We start from the raw sequence: 20,677 nt of genomic DNA on the forward strand, positions 1-20,677 counted from the left end.
ATCCATTCTTCCATTGAGGGACATTTGGGTTGTTTCTAGCCTTTGGCTATTATAATTAAGGTGGCTATGATCATAGTGGAGCATGCATCCTTGTTAAAATTTGGAGCATCTTTTGGGTATATGCCCAGGAATGGTATAGCTGTGTCTTCGGGTAGAACTATTTCCATTTTTTCTGAGGAACCACCAGATTGATTTCCAAAGTGGTTATACCAGCTTTCAATCCCAGAAACAATGGAGGAGTATTCCTCTTTCTCCACATCCTCTCCAGCACTCGATGTCACCTGAGTTTTTGATCTTAGCCATTCTGAATAGTGTGAGGTGGAATCTCTGTCATTTTGATTTGCATTTCCCTGATGGTTATGGATGTTGAACATTTCTTTAGATACTTCTAGGCCATTTGAGATTCCTCAGTTCAGAATTCGTTGTTTAGCTCTGTACCCTATTTTTCATTGGGTTATTTGTTTTTCTGGAGTTCTTTTTATATTTAGATACTAGCCCTCTATTGGATGTAAGATTGAGAAAAATCTTTTCCCAATCTGTAGGTTGCCCTATTTTTCATTGGGTTATTTGGTTTTCTGGAGTTATTTTTATAGTTTAGAGATTAGCCCTCTATTGGCTGTAGGATTGATAAAAATCTTTTCCCAATCTGTAGGTTGCTGTTTTGTCCAATTTACAGTGTCCTTTACCTTACAGAAGCTTTTCAATTTTATGAGGTCCCATTTGTCAATTGTTGATCTTAGAGCTTGAGCCATTGGTTTTCTGTTCAGGAAAATTTCCCCTGTGCAGATGTGTTTGGGGCTATTTCCCACTTCCTCATCTGTTAGATTCAGTGAATCTGGTTTTATATGTAGGTCTTTGATCCACTTGGGCTTGAGCTTTGTACAAGGAGATAAGTGATCAACTTGCATTCTTCTACATACAGACTGCCAGTTAGACCAGCAGCCTTTGTTGAATATGCTTTCTTTCTTTCTTTTCTCTCTTTTTTTCCCCCCACTGGTATGTTTTTAGTTTCATTGTAAAAGATCAAGTGACCATAGGTGTGTGGGTTTATTTCTGGGTCCACTGAAACTAATAGAAGAGAAAGTGGGGTCAGCCTTGAACACATGGACACAGGGGATATTCTTCTGAACAGAACACCATTGGCTTATGCTCTAAGATCAAGAATCAACAAATGGGACCTCATAAAACTGCAAAGCTTCTGTAAGGCAAAGCACACTGTCAATAAGACAAAAAGGCAACCAACAGACTGAGTAAAGATCTTTACCAATCCTATATCTGATAGAGGGTTAATATCCAATGTATACAAAAAACTCAAGAAGTTAGACTCCAAGAATCAAATAACTCTATTAAAAATGGGTTACAGTACTAAACAAAGAATTCTCAACTGATGAAACTCAAATGATCAAGAAGCACCTAAAGAAATGTTCAACATCCTTACTCATTAGGGAAGTGCAAATCAAAAGAACCCTGAGATTCCACCTCACCCCATTCAGAATGGCTAAGATAAAAAACTCAGGTGATAGTACAGCATGCTGGTGAGGATGTGGAGAAAGAGGAACACTCCTCCATTCCTGGTGGGATTGCAAGCTGGTACAACCACTCTGGAAATCAGTCTGGTGGTTCCTCAGAAAATTGGACATAGTATTACCTGAGAACCCAGCTGTACCACTTCTGGACATATACCCAAAAGATGATGCAATATATATTACAGCCACATCCTCCAATATGTTCATAGCAGCTTATTTATAACAGCCAGAAGCTGGAAATAACCCAGATGTCCCTCAACAGTGGAATGGATAAAGAAAATGTGGTACATTTACACACTGGAGTACAACTCAGCTATTAAAAACAATGAATTCATAAAATTCTTAGGCAAATGGATAGAAACAGAAGATATCATCCTGAGTGAGGTACCAAATCATAAGAGAACACACATGGTATGCACTCACTGATAAGCAGATATTAGCCCCAAAGCTTGGAATACCCAAGGTACAGTTCACAGACCACATGAAGCTCAAGAAGAAGGAAGACCACAGTGTGGATGTTTCAGTTCTTCTTAGAAGAGGGAACAGAATTCTCATGGGAGCAAATATGGAGATCAAGTGTGGAGCAGAGACTGAAGGAAAGGCCATCCAGAGAGTACCCTACCTGGGGATCCAGGCCATATACAGTCACCAATCGCAGACAGTATCGTGAATGCCAAAAAGTGAGTGCTGACAGGAGCTGTCTCCTGAGAGGCTCTGCCACAGCCTAGCAAATACAGAGGTGGATGCTCTCAGCTAACCATTGGACTGAGCATGGTATCCCCAATGGAGGAGTTAGAGAAAGGACTGAATGATCTGAAGGGATTTGCAACCCATAGAAAGAACAACAATACCAACCAACCAGACCCCCCCACCCCCCGCCCAGAGCTCCCAGGGACTAAACTACCAAGGAGGAACCCATGGCTCCAGCTGCATATGTAGCATAGGATGACCCTGTCAGGCATCAATGGGAGGAGAGGCCCTTGGTCCTGTGATGGCTCTATGCCCCAGTGTAGGGGAAAGAGAGGGCAGGGAGGTAGGAGTGGGTTGGTGGGTGAGGGAACACCCTCATAGAAGCAGGGGGAGGGGGAATGGGTCGGGGATTTCTGCAGGGGGCGGGCCAGGAAAGGGGATAACATTTGAACTGTAAACAAAGAAAATATCCAATTAAAAAAAAACTTATTTCTAACAACATAGTGGTTACTGTCAATATTGTAATTGGAGGCATTTAGATGACCTTAACAATCCATTGCAAATAGTTATCAATTGAAACATTTAAAAATTTTTTAATTTCTTCTTTGAATAATCCATACATTATACAGTGTATTTTTATAATATTTACTCCTGGCTCTAGCCCTCTAATTTTCTAATTTTCTTAGCTCTAGCCCTCTTTCCATCCCCACCCCCAAACTTCTGTCTTCTTTTTGTGATACTTTATGGAATCTAATTTGTGCGGCACAGTGGTGGGACCATCCACTAGAGCATGATCCACTTATGTATGCTTCTTTGAGATTTGTGGTGTAAATAATCTGGAAAACCTGAGTTTTAAGTAGTTAGCACATCACCTCTACAGCCTACTTTAACAAGAAAAATGAAGGCAGCTGAGCACGGGCTGCCATACAAAATCACTTAAATCAGCCATGACTGTTCCTTTTTGTTTCTGAGTGGTGCTATTCAGGAAGTCTGCAAGATGGGGGTCTCTATGGCTTTAGAGGTCCTGGTTTATCTTGCTGTCTTGGTTTGGACTTGTGCTTGGGACATTGATGGTAAGTGAGCACTTGGAGATACTTCTTAGAAAGGGTAACGATTGATTGCCTGCCATGCAGGCTCCTTTGAAGGATACTTCCTTGATAAAGCAGTGTGGAGTGATTGCTTTCCATGCAGGCCTTTTTACTCCCTACAGAGCTGTGATGTTGCTATAAATTTTCTGGAATACAAATACTTTCAGGTAAAGCAGACTTGCAAATTTACATGTTTCCTCTTTTTGCCTAATGTCTACGTTCTCAGACATCCTCTTTTCCTATGCTTTGGTATTTTCTGTATAATGTATCTCATTTACAGAAGTATCCCATGGCTCTGAATCTAAGTCTGCCTTTTCAAATCTACTGCCAATTATCTGTACGTTGATAGTTTGCAATCAGTGGCACTGTATCTCTGAAACTGACCTTCCTATGTCTAGAATCTCCATATTTCTTCTTCATGATATTGCTTTCTGTTCTTTTAATAGTATTGCCCTAGCTGGTTGTGATGATACAAGTCTATATAATTCTAGTACTTGTGAAGGTGAAGCTAGTGAATCAGGAGTTCAAAGTCAGCTTTGGCTGTATAGCAATTTTGAGGCTAGCCTGGGCTGCAGAAACACACACACAAACGTACTGCTCTGCCAGTCACTCATATCAGATGGTGATTCCTAAGAAGCCACGAAGACCAACATAAAGCAAGTCTGTCATGTTTAAAGGTTCATTTTAATATCTTTCCCCCATCTCACCTAGAATCAAGATCCTCCTAGTTTTAACATCTGACTAAATGCTAGCTTTTCCAAGGCAGAATTCTTGTGTTGTTATTATTATTTACAAAGTTGGCTTGTCTATTGCTATTGTTAGAAGTGGAGTTTCCTGTAGAACTGAAATACAGGTTTCTTATTTGTCTGTTTGGCTTGGAGACCTTGTAGGATTGAGGACCATATTCGGGTTCTGGTATCCTTTCACTTTACAATGATGTCTTTAGGCTAGTGCAGCAGTTAATGGCTGAAAATAGACAGCACATGCAGAGGAAGTGGTAACTAGCAGATTCCAGCTTCCTGGGACAGATTGAGCAAGGTATCTGTGCCCTGGTCCTAATTACTGTTTGGGGTCAGGAAGAATTGCTTAAGTTGATGATTCAACAGCTATGTGTGGTTCTCAGTAATTTTTCAGATGTTGGAGGAACCACCATAAAGTGTCCAACTGACTGAAATGTGGTGATAGGAGGTGGGAGTAGAGCTTAAAAGAATGGACTTTCAGTATGCCTAGGTCCACTTACTTTTTAAAAACCAGTTTTAATCTTAGGTGTTGATATATATATATATATATATATATATATATATATATATATATTTCTTTTAAGGAAGCTCTTCCCAATTCTCCTATTTAGGGCATAGAATAACATTTTAAGCACACAAAGACATAGATGTAAAACACCTGCCTTCCTACCCCAAACTTACCTTGTCTTCTTAATGGTGGCTTATCTCCAAAGACCAAAAACTCATAGGCCCCACTGATTTTTGGAGGCTGCAGTAGCCTCATACTCATTGACCGCATATATTTTCCATTATGGGAAGTTCCTCCCAATGCATCCATTAAAAGTAACTTTCGTGGTTGACTTCCTGGAGATCTCCATGTATAGGCTAAGAGTAAGTTTTACCTGAGGGTGAATTTTCCAGCACTGTAAAGCTGTGAGGAGGGTGTGTTTTCTCTCTTCAGACTTCTTTCTCTCATGGCTGAGGCTGTTTTGAGTTCCTCTGGAGCATATTTTCTCTTCATCTCCTTACAAAGGTTGTGGGGATAAAGTATTCCCTTTCACACACTCCTGAATATAGCACCTTTTGTAGAATTTCAGTTCTTCAGAAGGAAAGAAATCATAGGTGATTTTATATTTTCATCCTTGATGTTGCTGGGTTTCACCTGTGAAATATCAGATATCTATCTATGTATGTGGGAATAACTAAGCAGATGTATTTTGAAAATAATGATAATCTCCAAATCCTTCATAGGCTCTTTTTTTGTGGCAGAATATGACTTAAAAATAATTTATTGTATAAATTATCTATTTTTTGGTGTTTTACTTTTTTTTGCTTTTTTTGAGTGGATATTTTATTTATTTACATTTCAAATGTTATCCCCTTTCCCAGTTTTCCCTCCAGAAGCCCCCTATCCCATCATCCCTTCCCCTGCTTGTATGAGGGTGTTAGCCCAACCACCTCCCTCCCCTTGCTTGTATGAGGGTGGTACCCCACCCATCCACCCACTTCCACCTCCCTGCCTGGGCATTCTCCTATACTGGGGCATCGAGTCTTCCCAGGACAAAAGACCTCTATTCCCATTATGTCCAACAAGACCATCCTCTGCTACATATGCAGCTGGAGCCATGGGTCCCTTCATGTGAAGTCTTGGGTTGGTGATTTTGTCCCTTCAGATCCTTCAGTCCTTTAACTCCTCCATTGTGGACCACTTGCTCAGTCCAATGGTTGGCTTAGAGCATCCACCTCTGTCTTTGTCAGGCTTGTCAGCCTCTCAGGAGACAGCTATATCAGGCTCCTGTAAGCAAGCACTTCTTGGCATCTGGAGTAGTGTTTGGGTTTGGTGACTGTATATGGCATGGATCCCCAAGTGGGGTAGTCTTTGGATGGTCTTTCCTTCAGTCTCGGCTCCACACTTTGTCTCTGTAACTCCTCCCTTGAGTATTATGTTATCCCTTCTAATAAGGACTGAAGCATCCACACTTTGGTCTTCCTTCTTCTTGAGCTTCATGTGGTCTGTGAATTGTATCTTGGGTATTCCAAGCTTTTGGGCTAATATCCACTTATCAGTGAGTGCATACAATGTGTGTTCTTTAGCGACTGGGTTACCTCATGCAGGATGATATTTTCTAATTCCAACCATTTGCCTAAGAATTTCATGAATTCATTGTTTTTAATAGCCGAGTTGTACTCCATTATGTAAATGTACCACATTTTCTTTATCCATTCCTCTGTTGAAGGACATCTGGGTTGTTTCTAACTTCTGGCTATTATAAATAAGCTGCTATGAACATAGTGGAGCATGTGTCCTTGTTATATGTTGGAGCATCTTTTGGGTATATTTCCAGAAGTGGTGTAGCGGGGTCCTTAGGCGCTACTATTTTCTGAGGAACTGCCAGACTGATTTCCACAGTGGTTGTACCATCTTGTAATTCCACCAACAATGGAAGGGTGTTCCTCTTTCTCCACATCCTTGCCAGCATCTGCTGTCACCTGAGTTTTTGATCTTAGCCATTCTAACTGTTGTGAGGTGGAATCTCAGGGTTCTTTTGATTTGCATTTCCTGATGGCTAAAGATGTTGAACATTTCTTTAGGTGCTTCTTGGCCATTATATTTTTCAGTTGAGAATTCTTTGTTTAGCTCTGTACCCCATTTTTAATAGGGTTATTTAGTTCTCTGGAGTCTAACTCCTTGAGTTCTTTGTATATATCGGATATTAGCCCTCTATTGGATGTTGGGTTGGTAAAGATATTTTCCCAATACGTTGGTTGCTGTTTTGTTCTATTGATAGTGTCCTTTACCTTATTGAAGCTTTGTAGTTTTATGAGGTCCCATTTGTTTATACTTGATCTTAGAGAATAAGCTATTTGTGTTCTGTTCAGGAAATTTTCCCCTGTGCCCATGTGCTTGAGGCTCTTCCCCACTTTCTTTTCTATTAGTTTCAGTGTATCTGGTTTGAGGTCCTTGATACCCTTGTACTTGAGCTTTTTACAAGGAGCTAAGAATGGATTAATTTGCATTCTTCTAAATGCTGACCTCCAGTTGAACCAACACCATTAGTGACGATGCTGTCCTTTTTCCACTGGATGGTTTTTAGCTTTTTGTCAAAGATCAAGAGACCATAGTTGTGTGGGTTCATTCTGGGTCTTCAATTCTATTCCATTGATCATCTGGCCTGTCACTGTATCAACAGCATGAAGTTTTTGTTTGTTTGTTTGTTTGTCTGTTTTATCACTATTGCTCTGTAGTACAGCTTGAGGTCAGAGATAGCAGGGATGGTGATTTCCCCAGAAGTTCTTTCATTGTTGAGAATATTTTTAGCTATCCTGAGTTTTTTGTTTTTCCACTTGAATTTGCAAATTGATCTTTGTTACTCTATGAAGAATTGAGTTGGAATTTTGATGGGGATTGTATTGAATATGTAGATTGCTTTCAGCAAGATGGCCATTTTTACTGTATTAATCCTGCCAATCCTTGATCATGGTGATCTTTCCATTTATGAGGTCTTTGATTTATTTCTTCTGAGACTTGAAGTTGTTGTCATACAGATCTTTCACTTTTTTGGTTAAACACTAAGGTATTTTATATTATTTGTGACTATTTTGAAGGGTGTCATTTCCCAAATTTTTCTCAGAAATTCATTTATCCTTTGAGTAGAGGAAGGATACCATTGTGTTGGACTTGATTGATCCAGCCACTTTTCTGAGGTTATTTAATCAAGTTTAGGAGTTCTCTGGTGGAATTTTTGGGGTCACTTAAGTATACTGCCATATCATCTACAAATAATAATATTTTGATTTCTTCCTTTACAATTTGTATCCCTTTGACCTCCTTTTGTTGTCGTATTGCTCTGGATAGAACTTTGGGTACTATAGTTTGGGGGAGAGTGGGCAGCCTTGTTTAGTCCCTGATTTTAGTGGGATTGCTTCAAGTTTCTTTCCATTTAGTTGGATGTTGGCTACTGATTTGCTGTATATTGCTTTTACTATGTTTGTTATGGGCCTTGAATTCCTGATATCTCCGAGATTTTTACCTTTATGTGGTGTAGAATGTTGTCAAATGCTTTTTCAGCATCTAGTGAGATCCTCATGAGTTTTTTCCCCTTTGAGTTTCTTTATATAGTGGATTACGTTGATGGATTTTCATATATTGAACCATACCTGTATCCCTGGGATGAAGCCTACTTGATTTTGATGGATGATTATTTTAATGTGTTCTTGGATTTGGTTTTCAAGAATTTTATTGAATATTTTAGCATCGATATTCATAAGTGAGAAGTTCTTTCTTTTTGGGTCTTTGTGTGATTTAGGTATGCTCATACTTGTGGCTTAATAGAATGAATTGGGTAGTGTTCCTTCTGTTTCTATTTTGTGGAATAGTTTGAAGCGTGTTGGTATTAGGTCGTCTTTGAAAGTCTGATAGAACGTTGCTCTAAACGCATTTTTTTTTTTTTTTTTTTTTGGTTGGGAGACATTTAATGAGGTTATGGGACTATTTACATGCATTTTTCTGGCCATAATTTAACTTTAGTATTTGGCATCTGTCTATGAAATTGTCCATTTCATACAGATTTTCCAGTTGTGTTGAGTACAGGCTTTTATAGTAGGATCTGATGATGTTTTGGATTTCCTGGGTTTCTGTCTTCCTTTTTATTTCTGGTTTTGTTAATTTGAACACTTTCTCTGTGTCCTCTGTTTAGTTTGGCTAAGGGTTTATCTATCTTGTTGATTTTCCCAAAGAATCAGCCCCTGGTTTGTTAATTCTTTTTATAGTTCATTTTGTTTCTACTTGGTTGATTTCAGCCCTGAGTTTGATTATTTCCTACCATCTGCTCCTCTTGGGTGTATTTGCTTCTTTTTGTTCTAGAGCTTTCAGATGTGCTATTAAGCTGCTAGTGTATGCTCTCTCCAGTTTCTTTTTGGAGGCACTTAGAGATATGAGTTTTCCTCTTAGGACTGCTTTCATTGTGTCTCATAAGTTTGGGTATGTTGTGGCTTCATTTTCATTAATTCTAAAAAGTCTTTAATTTCTTTCTTTATTTCTTCCTTGACCAGGTTATCATTGAGTAGAATGTTGTATAGCTTCCATGTTTATCTGGGCTTTCTGTTGTTTTTGTTGTTATTGAAGATCAGCCGTAATCCTTGGTTATCTGATAAAATGCATGGGATTATTTCAATTTTCTTGTATGTCTTGAGGCCTGTTTTGTGACAGATTATATGGCCAATTTTGGAGAAGGTACCATGAGGTGCTGAGAAGAAGGTATACTATTTTGATTTAGGATGAAATATTCTATAACTACCTGTTAAATCCATTAGGTCCATAACTTCTGTTAGTTTCAGTCTGTCTTTGTTTAGTTTCTGTTTTCATGATCTGCTCATTGATGAGAGTGGGGTGTTGAAGTCTCCCACAATTATTGTGTGAGGTAATGTGTGCTTTGAGCTTTAGTAACGTTTCTTTTATGAATGTGGGTGCCCTTGCCTTTGGGGGCATAGATGTTCAGAACTGAGAATTCTTTTTGGTAGATTTTTCCATTGATGAGTACAAAGTGTCCTTTCTTATCTGTTTTGATAACTTTTGGTTGAAAGTCAATTTTATTTGATTTTTGAATGACTACTCCAGCTTGTTTCTTGGGACCTTTTGCTTGGAAAATTATTTTCCAGCCTTTTATTCTGAGGTAGTTTTTGTCTTTGACACTGAGGTGCACTTCCTGTATGTAGCAAAATGCTGGGTCCTGTTTACATATCCATTCATTTAGTCTATATGTGTTTTTATTGGGGAATTGAGTCCATTGGCGTTAAGAGATATTAAGGAAAAGTGATTGTTACTTCCTGTGTTTTTGTTGTTAGAGATGGATTTATGTTTGTGTGGCTATTTTCTTTTGGGTTTGTTGAAAGCAGATTACTTTCTTGCTTTTTATAGGGTGTAGCTTTCCTCCTTGTGTTGGAGATTTCTGTCCTTTATCCTTTGTAGGACTGGATTTGTGAAAGATATTGTGTAAATTTGGTTTTGTCATTGAATATCTTGCTTTCTCCATATCTGGTAATTGAGAGTTTTTCTGGGTATCGTAGTCTGGGCTGGAATTTGTGTTCTCTTAGGGTCTGTATGACATCTGCCCAGGACCTTCTGGCTTTCATAGTCTCTGGTGAGAAATCTGGTGTAATTCTGATAGGTCTGCTTTTATATTTTACTTGACCTTTTTCTTTTACTGCTTTTAGTATTCTTTCTTTGTTTTGTGCATTGGGTGTTTTGCTTATTATGTGATGGGAGAAATTTCTTTTCTGGTCCAAACTATCTGGAGTTCTGTAGGCTTCTTGTATGTTCATAGGCATCTCTTTCTTTAGGTTAGGGAATTTTTCTTCTATAATTTTGTTGAAGATATTTACTGGCCCTTTAAGTTGGAAATCTTTACTCTCTTCTGTACCTATTATCCTTAGGTTTAGTCTTCTCATTGTGTCCTGGATTTTCTGAATGTTTGGGTGAGAACCTTTTTGCATTTTGCACTTCCTTTGCCTCTTGTGTCAATGTTTTCTATGGTATCTTCTGCACCTGAGATTCTCTCTTCTATCTGTTGTATTCTGTTGGTGATGCTTGCATCTACGACTCCTGATCTCTTTTTTTAGGTTTTCTATCTCCTTTGTGATTTCTTTATTGCTTCTATTTCCATTTTTGATCCTGGATAGTTTTGTTAAATTACTTCACCTGTTTGATTGTGTTTTCCTGTCATTCTTTAAGGGATTTTTGTGCTTCCTCTTTAAGGGCTTCTACCTTTTTACCTGTGTTCTCCTGCATTTTATTAATGGAGTTTTTTTTTTTTCATGTACTTCTTAAAGTCCTCTATCATCATCATTATCATGACATATAATTTTAAATCTGAATCTTGTTTTTCCAGTTTGATATGTTATCCAGGACTTGCTGCAGTGGGAGAACTAGGTTCTGATGATGCCAAGTAGCCTTGGTTTCTGTTACATATGTTCTTGTGCTTACCTCTTGCCATCTGGTTATCTCAAGTTCTACCTGTCCTTTCTGTCTCTGAGTGGGGCTTTCCCCTTCTTTGGGCCTGTGAACCTGTGGTGTTAGGTGTATCAGCACTCCTTGGGAGTCCAGCTCTCAACTGGCGAGTTTTGTGTAAGGAGGGCTGTGGGTCACCCTTAGCTCAGGGTGCAGATGGAGACCAGAAGTATTCTGTCCTTAGCTGTTCTGCTGTTCCTGTGTCCTTTTCACTCCTGTTGGGTTCCTTTTGGACAGTTATTGGAGCAAAAGTGGAGGTCTCACTTGTAGGCTTAGAAGTGAGAGTACTCCTGAGAGACCAGCTCTCTCTGGGTGGGATTTAGGTGTGGAGGGTTGTGGGACAGCCTTAGCTCTGGGGCACAGATGGGAGACCAGTCATCAGCTCTTTTTAAAACTATGTTTACTCTTGACAGAAAATTAGCTCTTTCTTGAAGTTAATGCACACTTGACATTTTCTCATGTGTATCTTTCTGCAGTGTATAAAAGTTGTTCTCAGGACTGGTTGACGGTCACTGTTAGTGCGGTTTCTCAGAACAAAAAACATCCATATATTTTTGCTGATGAATTATATCTGGGACAGAACTGCAGTGCAACTCAAATACTCGCACATCAATATGATTTCATATACCCTGTTTCTCAGTGTGGCATCAGGACAAAGGTGAGAACTTTGTAGTGCTGTCTGTAAAAGTAACAAGTGTTTTTCATGTTTATTTGCTTACTGTTAGCATTATGGTCCTTTAACTGATCCATATCCATGATTCTGCTGGTAATAACCAATGACTATAGTACAATAGACTCCCACATGTATTCCTCCCCAATTATTGGGTAAATTTTAGGCCTAGAAATTTGTAGCACAGATTTGCAGACTCATGATGCAGGCAATGATTTTAAAAAATTTAAAAAGATTCTAGTCTATTTCACAAAATCTTGGCAAGAAGTTTTTAAGCAAAATTTTATTTTTGTGTATCTATATTTGTGCATGAATATATACAGGTGTGCTGGAAGACCAAAAGAGGACATCGGATTCCCTGGAGTTACAGACAGTTGTAGGCCACATGATGTGGGTGCTTGGAACCCAAATTAAATTCTCTGCAAGAGCCTCGAGCACTTCTATTCACCTATGCATTTTCCTAGCCCCTTCACAAACAATTGTAAATTGTATTAATGCTTCTAATGCTCCAGATCACCAGCCCTGGCAATGCATGCTACATTATATGTTCAATTCAATAGTCAATTCAGTTAAGTCATCTGAAATTTACCCATGCTCCATTAGGATGTGTGCCTACACGGGAGTGAATTTTAATTGGAGTTATATATCTGTTAGCTATTCAGCTAAGGCTATATTAAAACTGTTATTTTATTCTGGGACATTGTTTCCCGGTAGATTTTTTTCAAGTCTAGTTTGATTTATTTATTTATTTATTATTATATTTTTTAGAATTAATTTTTTTATTAGGTATTTTCCTCATTTACATTTCCAATGCTATCAAAAAAGTCCCCAATACACTCCCCCCCCCCAATACCCTACCCATCCACTCCCACTTTTTGGCCCTGGCATTCCCCTGTACTGGGGCATATAAAGTTTGCAAGTCCAATGGGCCTCTCTTTCCAGTGATGGCCGACTAGGCCATCTTTAGATACATATGCAGCTAGAGTCAAGAGCTCCGGGGTACTGGTTAGTTCATAATGTTGTTCCACCTATAGGGTTGCAGATCCCTTTAGCTCCTTGGGTACTTTCTCTAGCTCCTCCATTGACAGCCCTGTGATCCATCCAATAGCTGACTGTGAGCATCCACTTCTGTGTTTGCTAGGCCCCGGCATTGTCTCACAAGAGACAGCTATATCTGGGTCCTTTCATCAAAATCGTGCTAGTGTATGCAATGGTGTCAGCGTTTGGAGGCTGATTATGGGATGGATCCCTGGATATGGCAGTCTCTAGATGGTTCATCCTTTCATCACAGCTCCAAACTTTGTCTCTGTAACTCTTTCCATGGGTGTTTTGTTCCCAATTCTAAGAAGGGGCACAGTGTCCACACTTTGGTCTTCGTTCTTCTTGAGTTTCATGCGTTTAACAAATTGTATCTTATATCTAGGGTATCCTAAGTTTTTGGGCTAATATCCACTTATCAGTGAGTACATATTGTGTGAGTTCCTTTGTGATTGTGTTACCTCACTCAGGATGATGCCCTCCAGGTCCATCCATTTGCTTAGGAATTTCATAAATTCATTCCTTTTAATAGCTGAGTAGTACTCCATTGTGTAAATGTACCACATTTTCTGTTTCCATTCCTTTGTCGAGGGGCATCTGGGTTCTTTCCAGCTTCTGGCTATTATAAATAAGGCTGCTATGAACATAGTGGAGCATGTGTCCTTCTTACCGGTTGGAACATCTTCTCGATATATGCCCAGGAGAGGTATTGCTGGATCCTCTGGTAGTATTATGTCCAATTTTCTGAGGAACCGCCAAACTGATTTCCAGAGTGTACAAGCTTGCAATCCCACCAACAACGAAGGAGTGTTCCTCTTTCTCCACATCCTTGCCAGCATCTGCTGTCACCTGAATTTTTGATCTTAGCCATTCTGACTGGTAGGAGCTGGAATCTCAGGGTTGTTTTGATTTGCATTTCCCTGATGATTAAGGATGTTGAACATGCCGGGCGTGGTGGCGCACGCCTTTAATCCCAGCACTTGGGAGGCAGAGGCAGGCGGATTTCTGAGTTCGAGGCCAGCCTGGTCTACAAAGTGAGTTCCAGGACAGCCAAGCCTATACAGAAAAACCCTGTCTCGAAAAACCAAAAAAAAAAAAAAAAAAAAAAAAAAGGATGTTGAACATTTTTTCAGGTGCTTCTCTGCCATTTGGTATTCCTCAGGTGAGAATTCTTAGTTCAGCTCTGAGCCCCATTTTTTAATGGGGTTATTTGATTTTCTGGAGTCCACCTGCTTGAGTTCTTTATATATATTGGATATTAGTCCCCTATCTGATTTAGGATAGGTAAAGATCCTTTCCCAATCTGATGGTGGTCTTTTTGTCTTATTGACGGTGTCTTTTGCCTTGCCGAAGCTTTGCAACTTTATGAGGTCCCATTTATCGATTCTCGATCTTACAGCACAAGCCATTGCTGTTCTATTCAGGAATTTTTTCCCTGTACCCATATCTTCGAGGCTTTTCCCTACTTTCTCCTCTATAAGTTTCAGTGTCTCTGGTTTTATGTGGAGTTCCTTAATCCACTTAGATTTGACCTTAGTACAAGGAGATAGGAATGGATCAATTCACATTCTTCTACATGATAACCGCCAGTTGTGCCAGCACCATTTGTTGAAAATGCTGTCTTTTTTCCACTGGATGGTTTTTTTTTTTTTTTTTTTTTTTTTTTGGTTTTTCGAGACAGGGTTTCTCTGTGTAGCCCTGGCTGTCCTGGAACTCACTTTGTAGACCAGGCTGGCCTCGAACTCAGAAATCCGCCTGCCTCTGCCTCCCGAGTGCTGGGATTAAAGGCGTGCGCCACCACGCCCGGCCACTGGATGGTTTTTGCTCCCTTGTCAAAGATCAAGTGACCATAGGTGTGTGGGTTCATCTCAGGGTCTTCAATTCTGTTCCATTGGTCTACTTGTCTGTCATTATACCAGTACCATGCAGTTTTTATCACAATTGCTCTGTAGTACAGCTTTAGGTCAGGCATGGTGATTCCACCAGAGGTTCTTTTATCCTTGAGAAGAGTTTTTGCTATCCTAGGTTTTTTGTTGTTCCAGATGAATTTGCAGATTGCCCTTTCTAATTCCTTGAAGAATTGAGTTGGAATTTTGATGGGGATTGCATTGAATCTGTAGATTGCTTTTGGCAAGAATGCCATTTTTACAATGTTGATCCTGCCTATCCATGAGCATGGGAGATCTTTCCATCTTCTGAGATCTTCTTCAATTTCTTTCTTCAGAGACTTGAAGTTCTTGTCATACAGATCTTTCACTTCCTTAGTTAGAGTCATGCCAAGGTATTTTATATTGTTTGTGACTATTGAGAAGGGTGTTGTTTCCCTAATTTCCTTCTTCCCAGTAGATTTTTAAAGTTTATATTTATACTATAGTAATATTTTGACTGTCTTATTACTTGTGATAGGACACTGCATTTGGAAAATTAGGCACCTGGAGCTTCAGATGGGGGGGGGTTGCACAATTTGCCCAGGTGTGGTTAATGAGCTAGTGAGATTTCACTAATAAGTAGGACTGATTTCCCTCCAGAATCTGTGCTTGAAACCATTTTTTTTTTTTTGATATTTGGTTCTAAATTGTGTTACTGAAAAACTGCTGACCTCTGAAGAAATCACTCTGTGGGTAAGAGTGCTTTCTCTGCAAACATCAGAATCTGAATTTGAAAGCCCTCAAACCATGTGAAAAGGGAGGTGTGTCTGTAGAGGCCTGTTATCCTAGCACTGGGGTACAGAGTTGGGTACATGCTGAGGGCTTGCTGGCCAGCATGCCTGGTCCAAATGGTGAGCTTCTGGTTTTGTGAAAGAGCATGCCTCAAAGCAATAAGTTGGAGCATAATTCAGGAAAATATCTACATTATGCTCTGGCTTCTGCATGTGCACAAATCGGTGGGTACATCCACACACTTATGTGCATTTAGTACAGGCAGGCCATGTGCAAACACAAGGGAACAATACAGACATGTGTGCGTATAGGTGCATGCATGCATATGTGCACACACACACACACACAAGCAGGGAGATGTGACAGAGCTGCAAAGAGAAAGATGGAGAGTCAGAGAGACAAAGGCACTCAAAAATAACTACTGAATGCTTTTCATTAATATTCTATTACAAAGGCTGTTAAATGACAGTTTACTTCTGTGTCTTAGGATACTCCTGTCTAAAAGTATTTTCAGTTCACTCTTACAGTGCTCCTTTTCTGTCCCATGGTTAAGTGGCTGGAACTTCACATGCACCTGAGAATGACAGAAGCCACCTTTTGAAATATTGATGATTTCTGTTTCATGTTCACCTCTATGAATGGCTCTTCTGTTGCTAGGATACCTTCCTCCTAACCAGTGTGATTTCCTAGGTTATCTCAAATGAAATCGTCTGTTTTGAAACCGAGATGTACTTTCGTCCAAGGAATCATTGTTTGGAACTTCAGATAGTCCCTTTGCAGTGTTTAGCCTCTCGGTGAGTCCTGTGGATCTCTCTCCTTTGAGCTGCTGTCACAGAAACAGAGAATTTAGAGACTATGTCCTGACTTGCCCATAAGAATAATTCAAACAAATCCTAAGGAACTATTTATAAAATACTTCAGTAGATACCTTAATAATTTACATTTCTAGGGGTTGGGGATTTAGCTCAGTGGTAGACTGCTTGCCTAGCAAGTACAAGGCCCTGGGTTCGGTCCTCAGCTCTGGAAAAAAAATTTACATTTCTAAAGGTTAAATATATTACTTAATTTTAGAATCAAAACACTACGGAGTTGAAAGGGTCTAACATATAGTCTAATAGTCAGAGATTATTTTACAGTTTTGTAGTTTATAGCTACAAATCAAGATAAAATACTCCATCACCTCAATAAATAGAAGAATTAGGCATTCACACACACACACACACACAAACACACACACACATTAATTTGGGAATCTGAAATTTAGTTTGTTTTATATTTACTTATTTATTTAATTATTTTATATTTACTTATTTATTTAATTATTTTGTATTTACTTATTTATTTAATTATTTTGTATATATTTGTGGATGCATATGCCACAGTGTTTGTACAGAGGTCAGTGTACGGAGGTCAAGTTGTGGGAATTGTTGCTCAGCTTCCAACCTGTGGTGTCTTGGAATTGAACTTGGGTCATAAGACTATCTGACATGAACCTTTACCTTCTGAGCCACTGGTCCATAGCATCAATGTATTTTGCTATTATCTAATTCATAGTACAGTTCTTGTAATAAACTTTTTTAAGTTATGAGACTGCCTGGCTAAAATGTGAGTGAAAATAAACCTGCCCACTTTAATCGGAACTAGCAGAGAACAAAGAAGGATTCGTTCACCTGTTTGACTAAATCACTTGTTTGCAATTTTATAGAACTAATATTGGGTCCAGAAAGTGCCCCATAGGAACTTTGAGAAGAAATGCAATAGCATCCTGATATACTACTTACCATGTCGTAGAAATGTTTATCTCAAATATTAAAAATTCTTAGGGGCAAGTATAGAAATCTAATATATAAAAATACTTGATATTAAAAAGAATTTAGAGCTCAGAACAAATGTGTAATATATTTTAATGTGGCAAATCATATGTCTGTTTTTGTTTCACTGTTGATAAAATAGACATAAGATAAAATTTACCATCATTACCACCCTTATGTGTGGATTTTAGTGGCAGAAAATATATTTACCTTGGTAGTATTTATGACCTTTCATATAACTATTTTTCTAAGGTAAACTAGATTGAGGGATTTAGTGACATTCTGGGGTGTACCAGAACCGTAAATTAGAGCCAAACTTGATTAAGTCCTACACACACACATGCACATGCATACATAAATGTATCATCTCTTGTATATACCACCAAACGCTGGTTGTAATGTAGAGTTTTGACCATTGTCTTGTAGCGAGTGCTTCTTCAGAGGCTGCCGTCTTAACAGAGATGAATGGGCATTCCTCTGTCAACAGTGATTGCTCTCTTGTTTTTGGCCCACCTACCTTAGAAGATGTGATGGCTAGGGACTAGGGAGAAGACTCAGAGAGTAAGAGTGCTCATTGCTTTTGTAGATGTCCTAGGTTCAATTCCTAGCACCCACATGATGGTTCACAGCCACCAACCTCTCCTGCTCCAGGGGTCTTAAATCTGCTCCTGACTTCCTCAGGCACCAAGGTGTGAACATGGTATGCATACATGCCTGCAGGCATATCATTCTTACCTATAAAATAAATCTAAAATGAAACAAAATCATGACTAGTCAGACAAACAGATACGAGCAGAGCTTTGGCGCATATACTTTAAAATTGTAAACATCCATCCATCCATCCGTTCACCTTCAGAAATCCAACGGAGTTACTGACTGGAAACTCACTAGGTAGAGCTGTCTTGCACTTGCAGTGATTCCGTTGTCTCTGCCTTCCAAGTTATCGGGTTGATGATGTGATGGGGTTTAATAGAGATAAGAATAATTTGATTCCAAGTTTTGACTTGAAAAGCTATGGCACCAAGAACTCCAATCTTGATTCTCTCTGTTCCCCTTTTCTTTAGGAAGTCTGTATGGCTTATGTCAGTGTCTACTGAGGAGGATCCAAAGCCTGTTAAGAGTCCCTTTATGACTGACTTTGAAGCTACGCCAGAAGAGTTGGGGATATTAAGTGATTACCAAGCTGCTTCCTCCCAGAATGGGAGATAGGGACAGTGCTGGCACCACAGATTTCACTGTAAGACAAACTTTTCTCTTTCAATAAGAAAAAAAAAATCCTGGCATAAGCTTCTCCTTAGATATCTCATTCCTATACATCAATGAAATAAAGGCTCAGCTTATGAAGATGCATTCTTTGATTATTTTACTCCTGTGGATGGCTTGTAAATCAGGTGTTACCTATTAGGCAATTTATATTAGTCATTTAAATTTTGTTTCTCTTTTGTACCTATTTTCAAGAATATGTCCTTAATGGCAAATTTGAACATTTAATGTTTATTGTTTTAAATTGTGCTGCTGCTGCTGGTGGTGTGCATGCATGCATACACATACCATGATGCTTGCCGAGAGGGCAGAGGACAACCTGTGGGTGCTGATTCTTCTCTACAACTATGTGAGTCCCAGGGATAGAACTCAGGTTGTTAGGACAGGAAGTAGGCACCTTCAACTGCTTCTCTATCCTACCAGCCCACGAATTTTGATCCAACAGAAAGATGTTTGAAATGTTTTCGGTAAGAATAATGAACAGGGATAGGTGTATTAATGCAGCAGAATAGAAACTTTGGACCTAGTTTACATTTTAACAACTAACAAGCTAACCCCTAGGAAAAATAAATAGTCTCTCGTTTGCATATACTTTAATAATGGTTAGTATTCTAACTCAAAAAGTGCTGTGTTCCAAAACTAATTTATGGTGACAGCATACTCAGATGACAAAACATGAGAAAATTAATTCACACTTTGAATTTATGCAAATGTTCCCATCACTGAAGTTTGATGTCAGATATCTCCTCTCCCTCAGTAATGTTTCATCTGCATATGTAACAACTAACCAAAGTTGGCAGGCCTGGACTCATCCTGTGGGTCAGTCCTCTGCAAGAATTTTTTTTTTTATTGTTAAGTACTTCTATGTTTTTCCCTCTCAACAGAGAGCCTGCACTCAGAGCACAAGCCCATTAGCACAGAGGCGATGCCTGTGAAGCTTTGAGACAAAATATATCTTCCTTGGAGCATATTTATTGAGGAGTTTCTCATGGCAGTGGAAAAGCTGACTAATAGAGGAAGTGGTGTGGAATTTCTCCTTTCAACAGTCTTAGGGGATAAGGTGAACAGTGTTGGAACAGCCAGACTTCAGGAAGATGATTCTAAGCATCTTATCCTAGTGCCTGATCTCACCGGCCAGATGGTTAGACTCAGGTGGGGAAGCATGTGTCTGAAATGTACATGGTGGGTTAAGGATGAGCCAGGAACAAATCCAGTTCTTTTCTTCATTTCACCAATTACGTAAGCTTCTTTCTCATGGCCATAGTGTTTCTATCAAAGAAATAAGAGCTGGCTTAAAGCATACAGAGGTGCCTACTTTTCATCTTTACAATGTCACTTCGTGTGACTAAAGTAATATGGCTTCCTTCTGCCCTTTGAACCTGTTTGTAGTGCTTGCTGAAATGGGTGTTCCTATTTTCAATTTACAAACAGTGCAGCTGAAACCTCAAGTACCATTTATGACTTTTCAGCTCTAAATTAGAAAAAAAAAATACTAGCTTTTCCCCACAGTCTTGTGCTTCTCCCTTCATCCTCTAAACCATGTTCTTGTCGCCTTTTTCTTTTGTGATATTCCACCTGCAATGGCTTTTGTTGAAACAGTACTCGGTGGTGGTGGTGGCAGCGGCGGTGCTGTGGGAGCAGAGATGGTGATGTGTTCTGCCTTTTGCCACAATCCCTTTCCACCAATTCCTTGTGACTTCTGTTCAGGTCTATCTTTCATGGGTTCCTGTACTTGGCTCTGGGTTCTGAAGTCAGCCTTGACTATAGGGCCACTGATGAGCTTCTGATTGTCTAATCTCTAAAATCTCTTACTCTCACACTGTTACTCCGTTGTAGTACTGTGCCCTCTTCCTCCTTCAAGTGCTGTTTCCACCCAGAACCTGGTATTTACGACTCCTCTGACCTTACTTTCCATCTTTTTTTCTCTTCCACGGACTCTCCACCTTACCTTTTTCTTGATATCACTCAGGATACCGGCAGGTACATGGGCATGACAGGTGTTTCTCATGAGATTGTAGCAATGAGGATCAAGGGGCTGGAAACTAGAGTCAAGTTTATCCTTATTATTGGCTGCAAAGAAGTTGGTAAGAGTTCATGCATAGGCTGGTTGTGTGCTTCTTTTGGTAGAGTGCTTGTTTGCTATTCCCAGAACTCAGACTTGGATCCCCAGGACTCTGAAAATGAATATGAAGATGTATGCCTGTAA

General features: G+C 39.4%; 1 protein-coding gene across 1 annotated transcript; it reads left to right on the plus strand.

Annotated features, from left to right (window-relative positions):
* The first annotated feature begins 3,213 nt into the window (after positions 1-3,213).
* Oosp2 (oocyte secreted protein 2) lies at positions 3,214-18,417 on the plus strand. The gene is made up of 4 exons (XM_021151474.2): positions 3,214-3,289; positions 11,506-11,687; positions 16,088-16,191; positions 18,273-18,417. Exons 1-4 carry the CDS (start codon positions 3,214-3,216, stop codon positions 18,415-18,417), a joined length of 507 nt encoding a protein of 168 aa, XP_021007133.1.
* Positions 18,418-20,677: the final 2,260 nt, after the last annotated feature.

Source organism: Mus caroli, unplaced genomic scaffold, assembly GCF_978045245.1.
Source record: "Mus caroli unplaced genomic scaffold, Mus_caroli_1 scaffold_20, whole genome shotgun sequence".
Taxonomy (NCBI): Eukaryota; Metazoa; Chordata; class Mammalia; order Rodentia; family Muridae; genus Mus; species Mus caroli.

What these genes read in the sequence shown, in the direction of transcription:
- Oosp2 (XM_021151474.2), top strand. Translation starts at nt 3,214, where the DNA reads ATGGGGGTCTCTATGGCTTTAGAGGTCCTGGTTTATCTTGCTGTCTTG. An exon ending in TTGTGCTTGGGACATTGATG is followed by an intron (nt 3,290 to 11,505) that starts GTAAGTGAGCAC and finishes ATCTTTCTGCAG; the next exon opens with TGTATAAAAGTTGTTCTCAG. An exon ending in TTGCAGTGTTTAGCCTCTCG is followed by an intron (nt 16,192 to 18,272) that starts GTGAGTCCTGTG and finishes CCTTTTCTTTAG; the next exon opens with GAAGTCTGTATGGCTTATGT.